The sequence below is a fragment of the Drosophila suzukii genome (genome assembly GCF_043229965.1).
Source record: "Drosophila suzukii chromosome 2 unlocalized genomic scaffold, CBGP_Dsuzu_IsoJpt1.0 scf_2c, whole genome shotgun sequence".
Taxonomy (NCBI): Eukaryota; Metazoa; Arthropoda; class Insecta; order Diptera; family Drosophilidae; genus Drosophila; species Drosophila suzukii.
In genome coordinates, this window is record NW_027255896.1 from 26,246,496 (window position 1) to 26,262,570 (window position 16,075).

The window sequence follows — 16,075 nt, forward strand, 5'->3', positions numbered from 1 at the left end:
TCGCTTGACACAGAAATTCATACAGATGCATCCAAGTTTGGATTTGGAGCCGTTTTGCTTCAATGAGATCCCTTTGATATCTTGTGGCATCCAGTTTTCTACATGAGCCGTAAAACCAAGCCATGTGAGGAAAAGTATCATTCCTTGAAGTACTTGCACTTATTGGAGCCTTGGTAAAGTGGCGGGTGTACGTTCTAGGGAAGAAGTTTAAAATTATTACGGACTGTAACGCTTTTACCATGACCATGAAGAAGGAAGAGATTCCGCTCAGAGTGTCTAGATGGGCGATGTATCTACAAGATTTCGACTACGAAATAGAGTACAGGTCAAGTTCTAACATGAGACATTTAAATACGTTGAGTAGGGTGTCATGTTATACGTTGTCTAACAGTTTGCTTCATAGTTTGCATGAAGCACAGCTATTAGATGATTGGACGAAGGTGCTCAAAAGTGTCGTCGAGACCAAAGGCTATGAAGACTTCTACATAGTGAACGAAGTTCTGTTCAAAGACCCTAATAATGGGCCGTCCATAAACCACGTGGACAAATTTTAATCACTTTTTGATCGTGGACAATCGTGGATTTTTAACTAATCCGCATCCTTGTGAATGCGAAGGCTGGTAGGCAAGAAGGGTTTCTTACACCGATAGACAAAGGAGACAAGCCGCTCGTCACATACCATGTAGATCATGTTGATCCGATGGAGTTCACCAAAAAACGATATAATCACATCTTCGTGATTGTAGACGCCTTTTTCTTGTACGTATGGTTGAATCCTACACGAAGCACAGGGGTTGATGAAGTGGGGACTTGTTTGGAGCGCCAGGCTGTTTGTTTTGGAAATCCGTATAGGATAGTGTCAGATCGTGGAGCTGTTCACATCCCACCTGTTTAAGGAGTACTGCGATAGGGAGAAGATCCAACGCTTGCTGATTGCAACAGGCGTACCAATAGGAAACGGACAAGTAGAACGCATGCATAAAATACTTATTCCGATGCTCTCCAAACTAAGCCTTGAAAGCGCAGAGTGCTGGTATAAGCATGTAGGTAAGGTACAGCAGATCATAAACAACACTGCGCCAAGGAGTACCAAAGTTTCACCATTCAAACTGCTAACAGGATTAGATATGCGTATCTAAGGAGATGTCCACCTGAAGTCATTGATACAGGGTTGTTTAATTTCGGAGTTAGACGATGAACGCGACAAACTGAGGAAGGAAGCTAAGGAGAACATTCAGAGTATCCAAGCGGAAAACAAGAAAGCTTTTGACGCAAAAAGAAAAATCGAAAAGAAGTTCCAGTGAAACGATTTGGTAGCCATTAAACGCACCCAGTATGGTACTGGTTTGAAATTGAAAGGAAAGTACCTAGGGCCTTATAAAGTAGTCAAAGTCGGAATCCATGTAAGATACGAAGTTGAAAGGGTAGGAGAAGGTGATGGGCCTTTTATGACATCAACCGTGGCAGAGTACATTAAGGCATTCGGGACAAATCCTGCGTCAGGAGGGCCGATTGTGGGATGCGGTACTGGAGACACAAGGACCACTAGAAGCAGTCTCACCTACTGATCTAATATCTTTCCCGTTCTGTACTCGATATTCCTAAGTAACACTCGATATTCTTAAGTAATACTCGATACCCACTTGCAACGTGAGTGAAAAGTGGCAAAGCACCGCCATACTCACTCTCTGCCAGACTCTCGCAAAGTACAGTTCTGTAGCACACGTATATTTTGAAAAACCTAAGTTAACCAGTCCAATGTGAATAAAGCATATCATCATACTATTTAAGTCAGCGTTATCTTTTCTAAAAAGTGGACCCTGCATTTATTATCTAATTTTCCAAATCCATTCTTTGGTTTGTGATTGATTCACTCATATGGTTTATTTGATTGGTGTCGGATAATTCAACGACGGCTTGTTCAGGATTTTTTAATCCCATACTTTTAGTTTTGTCGGATACTTTAACGACGGCGTGTTCGGGATATTTAAATCCCAAACTTGTTTTGCTTTGATTTGCCTCTTTAGACTCAGTTCTGATTTTGGCCTTTTCATCAAAATATTTTCGTATTATACATTTCTTTAATTGAAGAATTGTTTTTTCTTCAGATAAGGAAAGTTGGTTAAAAGAACTGTCATTATCATAAATCAATTTTTCTTCTTTGCCCCCATATCTTATTGCTCCTTTTTCTGTGTCTATTACAGCTCCTATTTTTTTCAATAGGTTGTAACCTATTAAAAAGTCTGATTTGAACCCATCTATATCAAAAAATGTGTAACGCGTATCGAAGATCGTTACCATGTGATAATATTTAATTATAGAATATCCATTAACCGTAGATACTCTTTTATATATAGGAAGCTCGTTTTTGTTTTTATAAATCCCTGTTCTGATATAGCAGGAGGTCGCTCCTGTGTCAATTAAAATTTTAAGTTTTTTATTTATCTTGCTATCATATCTTGTTAAATAGGGTAAACCTACTCCGGATTCTGGCCTAAAAAACGGTCCTCTTCGATATTATTTAATCGCATAGTTTTATTAGCCGGGTGGTTAACCGTACCTGTTGGTTCTCTTTTGTTCTGCGGATTATTTTGCGGAGTTGTTTGAGTCTCCTGCTTTTTATTTTGATTCCATTTATTCTGGTTATAGTTGTTAATGCTATATCTGTTATAACCCTGATTGTACTTTGGCCTATTCTGAATCTGTAAAGATTCATCTACTTCCATCGGTTCTGGCTTGTTTGGTTTAGCTTTAATGGAATTCCACTGATTATGGGAATTATATTGAGGATTATACTGTCTGCCCTGATTCCAATTATGATTTCTATTCTGATTATAATTGTTTCTATTTTGGCTATCGGGTTGGGCAAACCTCAAGTTGTTAGTTTTCCTCTGATTTCTATTATAGTTATTATGGTTACCTTGCCTGGGATTTTTATTTGAGTTTTGGTACCCGAATAAATTTGATTCATAATTTTTCCGCTGTGATGATGTAAAATTGTTTGCGAGTTGGGCCCTCAAATTATTGCTTTCTAGTTCTTTTACTATTATCATAGCGTTCGGTAAGTGGATTCATAGAAAATATTACGTCTGAGATATGGCCGTTGAGGCCTGTTATGAATACTCTTAGTGCTGTCTGTAATGGTTTATTTCTGCCGTAAGTTATAATGGTTTTATTTATTAGAAGAGTAAGTTTTTTATTAACTAACCCATAATATTCTATTATGGCCAGTTTCCCTTGACTTAGCACTCCTAAAAACAAAGTCCAACCTTGCCATAATGGCGTCAAAATTTAATACTGTCCCATTGTGTGTTAGGGCATCGTTTGCTGTACCAGTTATTTTGTTTCTCAAGATTGACAATGCAGAAAAGAATCTTTCGCTACCTCTAGCATATTGCCCCATGGCTATCCCTGCTGATTCCCTCCAACTCACGTATTTGTCTTCTTCTCCTTTAAATTCCCTGACTGATTTGATAATTTCGAATGAAGTTTCACATTTAATATTTGGGTCAATGACTTCTACTTAAAATCTTCAACCTTTTTTATATTTTGATTTATTTGTGCTTTTAAACTCACGATTCCTTAAAGGATTCAATTCAGTATTTACAATATGTGCAATTAAATCGCTCACTTGGTTATTAGCTTGGCTGCTAGAAGCCATTGCAGGTTGGGGTAGAGACATGGTGAGAATTCTTTCAAAATCGTTAATTAAGTCTTCCACCTTGTTTGATTTTATTTAAAAATTTTTTTCTTATAGTACTTAAATAAAATATAAAAAAATAAACAGGATACGCTCACTAATTGTCTTCTTTTCTTCCTGGGCTTAATATGATGTCTTCTGTTTTCCTTTGATGATCCTGCTGTGGTCGTCCTTCTTGGTTGTTTTAGCGAGGGATTGCCCTCAGCTCTTCCTTCATTTTATTTTTGTTGGTTGTTAATTTTTACCGAGTTATTGCCCTCAGCTCTTCCTTCGGTTTGTTTTCTGTTTCTGATCGTCACTGTTTAGCGAGGGATTGCCCTAAGCTCTTCCTTCTTGTTGAATTTGTATTTTTGGATTTGTAATTGTATTTGGCTTTTGTTTCTCAGTAAATATATTTTGTATCAACTTTCACTTTCACAGTTTAACAATTTTTGTTTAGTTTTGTGAATTATTTTTTTGAGACCGTTTAGTTTTTTTGTTGAGCAGCAGGATTATTATGCCGATTATTAATTAGAGGATTGTTGTAAGGAAAGGGGATTATTTTATTTATTGATCTCCTCCTTTGGTTTCAACGCGACCTTTTTTTCGGTTGGTTAGGTTTTTATTTAAACACGCAAGTTCCTTTTAATTTCAAAACCGTTAGTGATTTATTTTAAAGCTTTTAATTAGAACAATTTAAGCGTGGCCCCACGTTGGGCGCCAATTAATTATTTCACTTGCGAATAATTTAACAAAATTTATTTTTATATTTTATTCACTAAGTTACAACTTACAACTTTTCCTTAATACCGACTTTTATTCTATATTTTCTATTGAACCGATCTTCTCAGATGCAAAAACGGACTGCCTGGCCAAGGGCCGATTATCTGATAAACAAACCTCGGCTTAAGAGAATTGGGGAACTCATTAAGAGTTGGACAAGGGTTGGACTCAAGAGAGTCAGGAAATCGGATGATCAAATTCTCTGCTCGATTGCTAAACGGATTACGCTGCAGTTTTGGGGCACGCCGGGTGTTGACCGGATGCTTGTGTTTACATTAGCTGCACCCAGCTTAGTTTATGTTGGGAGGACTAAGGATTGAATCTTAATAATGAACTTCGATTGAAGTGGGGGAGCTAATTGGGATTCTGTGGGAACGCTGAGTAAGGGGTTCCCAGCTAAGAATTGTTTATAAGAAATTGTTTACGACTTGGGTAAGGCGGCTGGGCGCTCGAGCTGGAAAGCGTTCTCAGCTAAGAATGGGATCATGAGCTGGATAACTTGCATACGAAATAGTATAAAACGGAGACTACATAGTATAGCTTTTAAACTTAATAGTATAAAAAGTAAACTATCAGCATAAATTTCAGTATACTGAGTGAGTATAAATTGTATACTCGTTAGTTATACCCGTTACTCGTATAGTAAAAGGGTATACTAGATTCGTCGGAAAGTATGTAACAGGCAGAAGGACCCCATAAAGTGTACACCTAAAAAAAAATGATCATAGAAACTAAACTATTCGTACATTAAAACTAAACTATTAAGTGTCAAAAATATCTTGATAAGATGCGTATTAACCTTATAACTCCGAAAGTATTAAACTCAAACAAACATATGTTAAATAAAAAGATTGTCCCCTTGGATCGTCACCTAATGACGTTCTTATTTACTATCGTCTCTGCAACATAGTCATACATCCGAAATGTACTGGACTTGGTGGCAGACTAAAAGACTATATTGATCTGCGTGTTGGTTTTTCGTGGACTTGTGCCTCGTGCGTTGAAGTAGACCGTGATTTGGATGGCAATGTGGCGCTGACCAATGATCGTTTTAAGAAACTGTTTGATAAACTAATGAGCGTATTTGCTGATTTCAAAGAGTTTAAGGCCGACCTTGATAATAAAAACAAGGAAGAACGCTATAGTCGAGTACCTCGACTATCAGATACCCGTTACTCAGATAACAAACTTTAAAATAAGTTAGCCGCGCACTTTGTTCTCTCTCCCTTGCTCTCATTTCTCGGCTCTGGTTTTATTTCAGCCAGCGCCAAGAATGAGAAAGCAACACATAAAATAGACAAAAAACATTTATATTTATGTATGCTTGCTAAACATACACAATTTTAAGGCACATTCTGTATTTCAAAATATTTGGTTGAATAGCTTTGTTTGAAAGAATTCTGTTTGCCGCGGATATTAGATTACAATTTTTTACGTCCACACACATGCATAAATACATATGTATGTATGTATGTCGTTTTCTGGCTCTAGTGTCAAGGCTTGTCGCAACTACTTTGGTTTGAGAGCATTGGACTGAAAACGGAAAAGTTTTTTTGGGACAATCTATAGGTATTTATTAAGCTTATTCATATTCTTTGAAAGAGATAAATAAAGATGTACAGATCTTTAAAGTTTTTTGCCGCGCACTTTGCTCTCTCTAAGCGCCGGCAGGGCTTTTTTCTTTGCCGCTAAGCTCGGCCGGCAACTATTTACATACACACACATACACGCGTAAGAACATTTCGGATTGTCTGGCTCTGACGTCATAGCTTTTTTCTTTGGAGGTTTGTGGGCGTTAGAGTGGGCGTAGCAAAATTTTTTTTTGGTCAATCGATAGGTATTGAGAAGACTAATACATTTCAGTTAAAATTTTCTATCTACCATCAAAACTGTAGGAGCCACAGTTTTGGGCGGTTTGTGGGCGTTAGAGTGGGCGTGGCAGTCTACTGAAACAAACTTGCGCTGCGTAAGAAGCTCAGGAATCTGCACGCCAAATCTCAATAGCCTAGCTCTTATAGTTTCCGAGATCTCAGCGTTCATCCGGACAGACGGACAGACGGACAGAGGGACATGGCTAGATCGACTCGGCTAGTGATCCTGATCAAGCCTATTTGATACTAGTCTGAATTTCACAAAATAGACGCCGATGTAGCAGCGTTGCCAGAATCGAAAAAGTAGATATATATATGTATGTCGGTACATAGGATAGAGATGGCATTATGCGCCTAAATATGAGAGTTTATTAAAGACAGCAACCGTTCAGGAACATACCGGCCCGCCCTGAAACACAGTTTCTGAACTGGGCAAAACGGCAATCTTCGTGACTGGCCTGATCATCTCTCCTGTTGATGTCTTCAGCTTGACTGCTCGAACAAGGTTGTCCTTCCCTGGATAGGTTTCCATAACCCGTGCGATGTGCCACGAAGCTGGTGGTGTATTGGACTCCTTAACGAGAACTACATCACCAATCGAGAGGTTGGGTGTTGAAGTGGTCCATTTCGACGTTGTTGCACAGTAGTCAGATACTCCTGATGCCATTTCTTCCAAAATCCTTGAAGCCTGGATGCTTTGCCAATATCCTAATCGGCCCACAGGGATGTGGTTTAAGTCTGGATCTGGCACGGTGGTTAACGGTCGCCCAATTAAGAAGTGGGCGGGTGATAAGTAGTTGTCTTCGGTATCAGATGTGTAGCATAAGGGGCGTGAATTTATCACTGCGCTGATTTGAGCAAGCAAGGTGCGCATTTGTTCGAAGGTGAGCGTTGAGTTGCCGGTGACTCGGCGCAGATGCAGTTTGACACAGCGAAGACGAAAGCAGGATAAACAGTCGTGTGTTATTCTGCGAATGAGATTACGTGCTCCAATTATCCAGAATCTCTGACGAACGATTACAAACAGGGAAGAAACGCCAGGGTGAAGATTTACTCGGTGCTCGTGTTCCAGGATCAGCTTCGAGATTCGTTGCGTTTTTGGTAGCAAAACTGGGTGTTTCGCCTCTCGTGACAACTGCGATTGGTGCAGTCTTCCGCCTACCCTCAGCAAATCGTTTTCGTCTATTATTGGTGCAAGTTTGACCAGCTGCGATCGGTTCCTTAGGGGTTTCTTGGCAAGGAGCAATTGATAGTCCTCGTCAAAGCAGCGTTGCGCGTGTTTTATACAAATGATCCTTGCTGCCTTAATCTCTTCAAATGTAAGACCTCTTGAGGCCCTATCGCAGGACGGATTTTGTGTGCGTTGAATGAATCGCTTCACATAGGCGACAATGTGAACGAGCTTGAGCCAAGAAGAAACTCGTGCGATCAGCTCATCGAGTGGATGAACCTGAGTTGCAACAGCCACTGTAGCCAAACAGTTGGACTTGACTTCTCCTTGAATGCGTTTGTCTGAAAGAGATAAACCAAAACGTGAATCGCTCAACTTTACCAGGTATTGATCCTTGTCCCGTAGCCACAAAGGTCCATTCCACCACAAATGGAAGTCGATGAGGTCAGCCGCCATCAGACCCCTGGAAGCACAGTCAGCTGGGTTTGATTTGGAGTCTACATGCCGCCAGGCCTTCCTAGGAAGAGTGTCAAGGATTTCCGAGGTTCTGTTTCCAACAAAAGTCTTTAGTTGGGCTGGTGCATAGGATAACCAGGAGAGCACTATTGAGGAGTCGGACCAGGCAAAAACAGTTATGTTCTTGTGGCGTAATCCAGAAGAGATCGAACGAATGAGTTGGCTTAGAAGAAGTGCTGCGCAAAGCCACCCTTGTCTTCGCAGCCACAAGGGACACCAAGATGGATCCGTCGTCATTTGTAACTCTGCTGTACACCACAGCAGCATACGCCTTGGTTGAGGCATCCGAAAATCCGTGAAGTTCGATATTGTCTGCGTCGTTGGCAACGAAGCGTGGTAATTGGAATTTTTGTAGAGTGCCTAGATCTTCTCTACACTTTAGCCAGTTGTCCCCTAGTTTAGTTGGGAGCGGGTCATCCCAACCCAAGTTTAAGAGCCAGAGTTTTTGGAAAATAATCTTAAATTGGATTACAATGGGTGCCAAGAGTCCGAGAGGATCAAATATCCTGGAAACGTCGGACAAGACTTGTCTCTTTGTGCAGTCAGGATTTGCCGCTAGACCAATGTTGTACGTTAGAATGTCTTTTCCAGGATCCCAGTATAGCCCGAGAACCTTAACTGGCGACGATTGTGCGTTGGTATCATCCTTTTGTATGAATGAGGTATTGGATACCCATTTCCCGAGTTCCAGATTTGCGCACGACATCAGCTGAATTAACTCGTCTCGGTTTCGACGTAGTTCATCCTCATTGTTTGATCCAGTAAGAACATCATCTACATAAAAATCTTCCAGTAGGATTTTTGAAGCATTCGGGTATTCGTCTTGATGATCCACGGCGAGTTGTTCCAGGACTCGTACCGCCAGGAAGGGTGCACATGACGTTCCGTAGGTTACAGTGCACAATTGGAAATGCTTGATCGGATCGGATGGATCCTCTCTCCAAACGATCTTCTGATAGTTTCTGTGCTTTTCGTTTACCCATATTTGGCGGAACATTTTAACGATGTCCGCTGAGAGTGCGAACTTGTACATTCAAAAGCGTAGGCACACAGCAAATAGATCGCGCTGAATACTGGGTCCTGTGAAAAGAGTGCCATTTAAAGCCTTACCGTTAGCGTCGCGAAAGGATCCATCAAAGACCACTCGCAGGTTTCGGCATAGCACTGGGTGGTGGGGAAGAAAGAACAGATTTCCAGTAGTGATTTCCTCTGGCGGCACCTCTCGCATGTGTCCCAGGTTGATATACTCTCGCATTAAGTATACGTACTGTGTCCGCAGTTGCTCCTTTTGTTGTAGTCGTCGCTCCACCGATTTGAAACGTTTAAGAGCTCCATGTAGAGTTTCTCCGAATTAGGGACTTTCCGTGTTGAATGGAAGTTCAACGATATACTTCCCGTTTTCATCGCGACTGTGGGTGGCGAGAAAGTGCTTCTCGACCTGATCGTCTACCGGTTCCTATTTTGTGTTGCTTTGAACGTTCTCCAGTTCCCAAAACCTCTGAAGCGTGTTGTCGATATCCATTGTTGTGGTTAGTGCAATAGCGTTGCTTGAGTTCGATGTGATGAGTGAAGTGATAACCCATCCGAATACCAAGGAAATAGCGATAAGATTACCCTTGTTGTCGAAAATCTTTCGTCCTGTGAACACTGACCATACGTGTTCGCTTCCCAATAGTATATCTACTGGTGTGTTTGCGTTGAAATGTGTATCCGCCAGTTGCAGATCCTTAAATACCTCGAGGGTCGATGCGTCGATATTTTGGCGTTCCAGAGATGAGGTGATTCTGCCTAGCACGTGGGCATAGACAACCAAACGATCATCGGATATGCGTGACTTGATTTGCAGCGTGCTGCATCCCCTTGTAGTGTCTGCTTTTACGGAAGAGATTCCCGTAACCAAAATGCATGATGCCGACCGTGTCAATCCGAGAGCTTGGATGCAACGCTCAGATACATAAGATAGCTCTGATCCTGGTCACCTTTTGCGTTTTTAACATACACCATAGCAGTTGGTAGTATGCTTCGCTTGAATTCCGTTAGATGTGTACATTTTGCAGTGCCTTGTGCACATACAACCTTTTGGGTGCCCGCACCTTGGGCCAAATGACTGAGTATCACTGAGTTTGTGTTAGACGCGCTTAAGTTTTGCTCGTCCCCCTCTGCTATCTGGGCAAGATTCCCACTAGCCTGTGGATTCGATTGGACGTGAAGAAGGGAGTGATGATTTCCTTTGCATTGCCTGCACTTGTATGTTGACTTGCACCTGTTGACCCCATGACCAGGTCGCAAGCAGCTGTAGCATAGTAATTTCTCCTTCACAAATGATCTCCTCTGCAGTCCAGACATATCCAGAAACTACTGACAGCCATATAGAGTGTGTTCCGCAGAGCTACATTTGGTGCAGCCACTACTTTCAACCGCAACCATCGATTGTGTGATCCGTTTTGGCTTTTCAAGATGTGATGTTGTCTTGCTTCCAGTCGCAAGCTTCCTTTTGCTCAGCTCCAGTTCCTCGCAGCGAGAATCGAGAAACTTGAAGAATTCCTCTAGAGTGGGTGAATCTGTCTCCATGCTGCGCTCAATCCACCTGCGCCGTGTGTCAGCGTCAAGTTTTTCTAGGGCTAGATTGATGATCCAACAATCTGATTCACCGCATCCAATCCACGAACAATTTCGTTTGCTCCGTCCGAAACCTTCCGTAGAACTGTTGCATCGATCTTTGTAGTTGTTGGTAAGCTCATAAACTGTTCCAAAAACGAGTTTACAATGTGCCGTGGACGATTGTATCTTTCCTTAAAACGTTCTCATGCAGTGTTGTAAGCCGTGTCCGTAACTGCCAAGTGTCGAACCAAGTTGGCAGCCTCATCAACGAGTAGTGTTTTCAAGTGATGGAACTTCTGGGTATTGGACAAATGCTGTTTGTTATGAATTGTGCTTTCATATATGTCTTGAAAGGATGGCCACTCTGTGTAGTTGCCCGAGAACCGTTTGATTTGAATTTTACGCAATTCGCTCAGATTTGAATTCGCCGTGAGTACCGAGTTCCGAGAATTCGCTAATGTGACGTCACCACCAACATGATCAGGCGTGTTCGGTGTGCTCTGACTTACAGCAAGTCGCTCAAATAGTTGTTGGTTTTGTTGCAGCAAGTTCAGGATTGCATCGTTGTTTGAGTGTAGCCCGTTGCTGCCACTCGCACCGCTTGTAGATGTCCCCGGTTGTACATCATTGCTCCTTTCCTTGAGAATAGCGCTTGCCCTTAGGTATTTTGCTTCGTAGACCGCATTGTCAATCTCCGGATCGACATAGCCTTCCACTTCCTCGTGAAGCGCAATGCAATCGCTAAACTGGTTGAACTCCTTCCAAACTTCATTGAGAAGATCTATCCGTGTGACGATCTCTGTGTGTGTAGCAATCTCCGTTTGTTCAGCCCATGCCAAGACACGTGTCATGTTGGCCTTGAGTCTTGCACGGCTTTTCACTAACGATTTTAATTGTTCCATTGCAAACAATTACAATTGAGAATCAAAGCACTTCAAAACTGTCCAAGAATCCGGAACGATGGGCCAGCAATATGGTTAGAAATATAAACGACTTGGATGTGTGGACTGTATGTAATTTTATTCTTGTCAGTTCCGAAGCCTATTTGATACGGATCTGAATTTCACAAAAAAGACGCCGATGTAGCAGCGTTGCCAGAATCGAAAAAGTAGATATATATATGTATGTCGGTACATAGGATAGAGATGGCATTATGCGCCTAAATATGAGAGTTTATTAAAGACAGCAACCGTTCAGGAACAGGGTCACCTAAATGCAAAAAGACCGCTTCCTTAAAATCTGTTGAAGTAAAGGCATCAGTCTCAAATCCCAACTCAGCTTCAACTATTTTTACCCGATCGGTAACGGCAGCTATGTCAGCATCCACTGGCGCTGAGGGACCTAAAGCTTCACTGCCAGCAGTACACATAGGTACAAAAAGCTCTGGAGAAGTCCCTGTTTCTGCTAGTCAGCCTAAGGGGTCAAACACTACGCAGCTTTTTGTGCCTACAGGTGAAGTTAGCTCTATAGGAGGTCGCGATAATCTGACGAACGGTGTTCAGATTGTTGGTGGCGGAAAAAAGAGACTCTCGTTTAACACCTGAAACCACATCTGCAGATGTTTTGGAATTTATACATCAGGAGTTCCCATCTTAAAACATCACAGTGGAGGAGTTTAAATTTCCATATGTTCGTGGGATATCTTCATTTAAAATATCTGCTCCTCCTGAAGTATTTAATGTACTAAACTATAAAAGAGTTTGGCAGAATGATGAATGGGTCATTAAAGAATTTGTTTAAAACAGATGGATAACTAATAATAGGCCTTCCACGGTAGTACCTGCGCCAAAAAACTGAGCAGTTTATTTTTGGCCTATCAAAATGTTAGGGACTTAATTTAAAGCTACCTAAGCTGTATGCTTTTCTGAAGACATTCTGGCCTTTACTGAGACTTTGCTAAAATTGGAGATATCAGACCCTAAATTTCTGTCCAACAATTTTAATACGAATAGAACTGATCGCTCTCCTCGTAGGGGGGTCGGTTGCTGATTGCCGTTAACTCTACTTTACCACCGCAGAGAAAATACTTTCTTAATCCCAATGACATAGAATTCTTTGGTGTTAAAGTTTCTTTATAATCTTTTTCTATTTATGTAACTTGTTCTTATATTCCACATGGATCCGACTTAGCAATTTATGAGCAGAATTTGTCTGCAATAAAAACTGTTCTATCTCATCTTTCCGAAAAGGATCTTTTGATTGTTTTGGGTGATTTCAATCTCCGTGACATTTCTTGGTCCCCTCCCACTGACTCACTTGTCTCTACCCCTTTATTTGTACATGACTTCGTTGACGGTTTGTTAGAATTATCATTACAGCAAGTTAGTTTTATACGTAGATCCGTCTGAAGTCACGGTATTTAGAATCTCTCCAACTAGAAGTAGATGCTTTCGTAAATGTGACTATAATAAACTCAACAACATGATTTCTCAATATAACTGGACAAATTTATATAATTCCTTGGATATTAAAAGTGCTACGGAACTATTTTATAGTGTCCGAAACTCGTATTTCTGTGAATGTGTTTCTGATAGTTTTCCTCCTAAGTTAAACTTCCATAAAAAATACAAAAAGTCGGGTAGGCCATCCAGTTTTTCAAGACATGTGGTGGCTCGTACTAATTTTAATGTACTTAACAGTCATTGCTATTCCATGTATCTAAAACGATGTAAATTTGAATTTTCAAAGGATCCATGGCATTTTTTGTTAATGCGAAGCGAAAGACTTCAACGTTGCTATCATCAGTACGATTACACTCTATGGAGACATCTACGGATCCCGAAATTGCAGATTTATTTGCGGAATTCTTCCAACCTACTTATAGTTCTGTTTCCTCTGTAAATACCATAAGTTCTCTCTTAAGTGATTTAGAAACTATAACGCCAACCTATTCTCCGGGGCCAGATGGACTCCCTGCGTGTGTGCTTAAGTTTTGTGCCCGAACTATTTGTAAACCCATTCTTAAACTTTTTCATTTGTCTATCTCATCATCTGTTTTTCCTACTATCTGGAAAGATTCTTTTATTATTCCACTCCACAAAAAGGGTGCGAAGGTGAATGTTCAGAACTATAGAGGATTCTCCAAATTGTCTGTAATTCCTAAAACATTTAAACGCATTATTACCTCTCATTTTCAACATTTGTGCTGCTCTTTAACATAACCGTGTCAACATGGTTTTGTTAAGCGAAGATCGACCACCACTAACCTGCTCGAATTGACATCTTTTGTAATAGATGGATTTAACAAAAAACTGCAGACAGACAATTTATATACAGATTTTAGTAAAGCCTTTGACTCTGTAAACCATTCTCTTCTTTTATTTAAATTAGATCAGGTCAGGTTGTCGAATAATCTGTTAACTTGGATTTCAAGTTATTTGAATGGTAGAACTCAGAGGGATTTATTAAAAAAATTCTGTTTCCAAGATGATCAACGTGACATCTGGAGTGCCTCAGGGCAGTCACATAGGCCCTTTGCTGTTTACTGTGCTTATAAATGATCTTCCCTTTATCATAACTCACTCTCGTGTACTAATGTATGCTGATGATGTTATGCTTTGTTTATCATATAATAATATTGAGTCTGGTTTCTGCTTCCAGTCAGATATTAATAGATTCCATGAATGGTGTCAGTACAACCTTTTGAATTTCTATAAGAGTACGCCAACGCTCTTGAGTTACTCTTTTTAGAACATGTCCCTGCACCCAATATACTCAGTAAACGATTTAGGTGTTCTTCTAGATCCTAAACTTAAATTTGACTCCCACGTAACCTCTACTGGAAATAAAGCTTTGAGTGTTCTTGGGTTTATAAAGCGTTGGCCCAAAGAATTTGATGATCCATACACTACCAAATTATTACTACGTCCCTTGTCCGTCCTAATTTAGAATACTGTTCTTCCGTTTGGAGTCCTCAGTATCAAGTGCACATTGGCCGTATAGAGTCCGTAAAGAAACAATTTCTTTTTATACCCGTTACTCGTAGAGTAAAAGGGTATACTAGATTCGTCGGAAAGTATGTAACTGGCAGAAGGAAGCGTTTCTGACCCCATAAGTCAAGTGCTAACATCTAATACCTTTCCCTTTCTGTACTCGATATTCCTAAGTTGCTCGATATTCCTAAGTTGTACTCGATACCCAGTTGCAACGTGAGTGAAAAGTGGCAACGCACCGCCTTACTCTCGCTGCCAGAATCTCGCAAAGTACAGTTCATTAGCACACGCATATTTTTTGAAACCTAAGTTAATCAGTCGAATGTGAATAAAGCATATCATCATACTATTTTAAGTTAGCGTCATCTTTTCTAAAAGAGGACCCTGCAATTTTTGGGGGCTCAACCGAGATATAGCCTACCATTCGACAGAACTTTCACCTTGGCAAAAACACGTGGAGTGCGTATGCAGAGAGCTGGTGAAATTGAGCAAATCGGCTAGATATCTTCAAATCGTCATAAGCAATTTGGCTGGAGTGTGACAAAGAAGGCTGGCGTAGAAAGCAGACACAGTTGGTAGCTTTTGCAAGGGCAAGAACTTGGAGAACTAGTGGACGAAGTGCCGGAAGGATTAAGAGGCAGCGGATCGTGGCTGGAGATCTAGGAGAAGCAGCAGACACGGGCTGGAAGCAGTGGAGATACAGCGAGCAAGACATTGGATCTGGTGTGGTCATCGGAGCGTGCGTGCAGGATTGTGCAAGCGGAAGGCTGGTGCACAGATCTCGGCAGCAGACGAAAGCATCCAGAAAGTTCCAGTTGAGTTTGGAAGTCTTCATTGTATGTGTGACGCTACAAAACGGGAAGCGTGGGAAGGAAATACGACGACGAACAAAAGCGACATCAGTGAGCGAGTGGCTGAACTTTTGGAGGAGTGTTGCCGGAAAGTTTATTTCAAGTCGTTTGTAAAGTAGTGGGGTAACATTGAAATCAAGCAGTTCCAGAGACAGGGTGGTTAATCTATTTACAATTTGCTTTTGATACTAAATTTAAGTAACCATTGTTTAATCTTAATAATCTACAGGACAAAGTTGTAAAATGGAGAGAAACGAGATCTTGGCATTGCGAGTTGAAGAGTTGCGTCGGAAGTTGTCGAAGTTGCAATTGGGTACGACTGGATTGAAAGCGGAATTGCAAGAGAGGTTGTTGACCTACTACGGTCTAAACAACGATGGTGAGTCAGAAACGGAGGATAATGGTGAAGATGGTCTATCAGTAACGTCCGCAGAAACCACTATAAATCGGCCAAACGCAGCAGGTTAGCATCAAGACTAGGAAAGGAAAGGCAGGGTGGTTCATGGTTCACGTTGAAAGATGTAGAGGGCAGTGTCTCGCAGTTTTCTGGGTCGAGTTCTCCAGACATAAACCAATGGATAGGAGAGTTCGAAGATTGTGCAGCTACAGTTGAGTGGAACCCTTTACAGTTGTTAGTGTATGCAAAACAGTTGCTTAGTGGAGCAGCAAAG

General features: G+C 41.1%; 1 protein-coding gene across 1 annotated transcript; it reads right to left on the bottom strand.

Moving 5' to 3' along the window:
- Nucleotides 1-589: 589 nt before the first annotated feature.
- On the bottom strand, nucleotides 590-9,275 carry LOC139354381 (uncharacterized). Its single transcript, XM_070998606.1, has 5 exons — nucleotides 9,131-9,275; nucleotides 8,211-9,031; nucleotides 6,734-8,143; nucleotides 2,482-2,765; nucleotides 590-776 (listed from the first exon to the last, which is right to left on the bottom strand). The coding sequence occupies exons 1-5, from the start codon at nucleotides 9,273-9,275 to the stop codon at nucleotides 590-592; spliced, it is 2,847 nt and encodes a 948-aa protein (XP_070854707.1).
- Between the last annotated feature and the right edge of the window lie 6,800 nt (nucleotides 9,276-16,075).

Bases quoted from the DNA above. Each gene is read 5' to 3' on its own strand.
- LOC139354381 (XM_070998606.1), bottom strand. From the start codon at position 9,275: ATGCGAGAGTATATCAACCTGGGACACATGCGAGAGGTGCCGCCAGAG. The intron at 2,766-6,733 runs GTATGTTCCTGA...TCCCATAATCAG, and splicing joins CTGTGTTTCAGGGCGGGCCG to TGGAATTCCATTAAAGCTAA. The intron at 777-2,481 runs GTAGGTTTACCC...TGCTTCGTGTAG, and splicing joins TTTTTAGGCCAGAATCCGGA to GATTCAACCATACGTACAAG.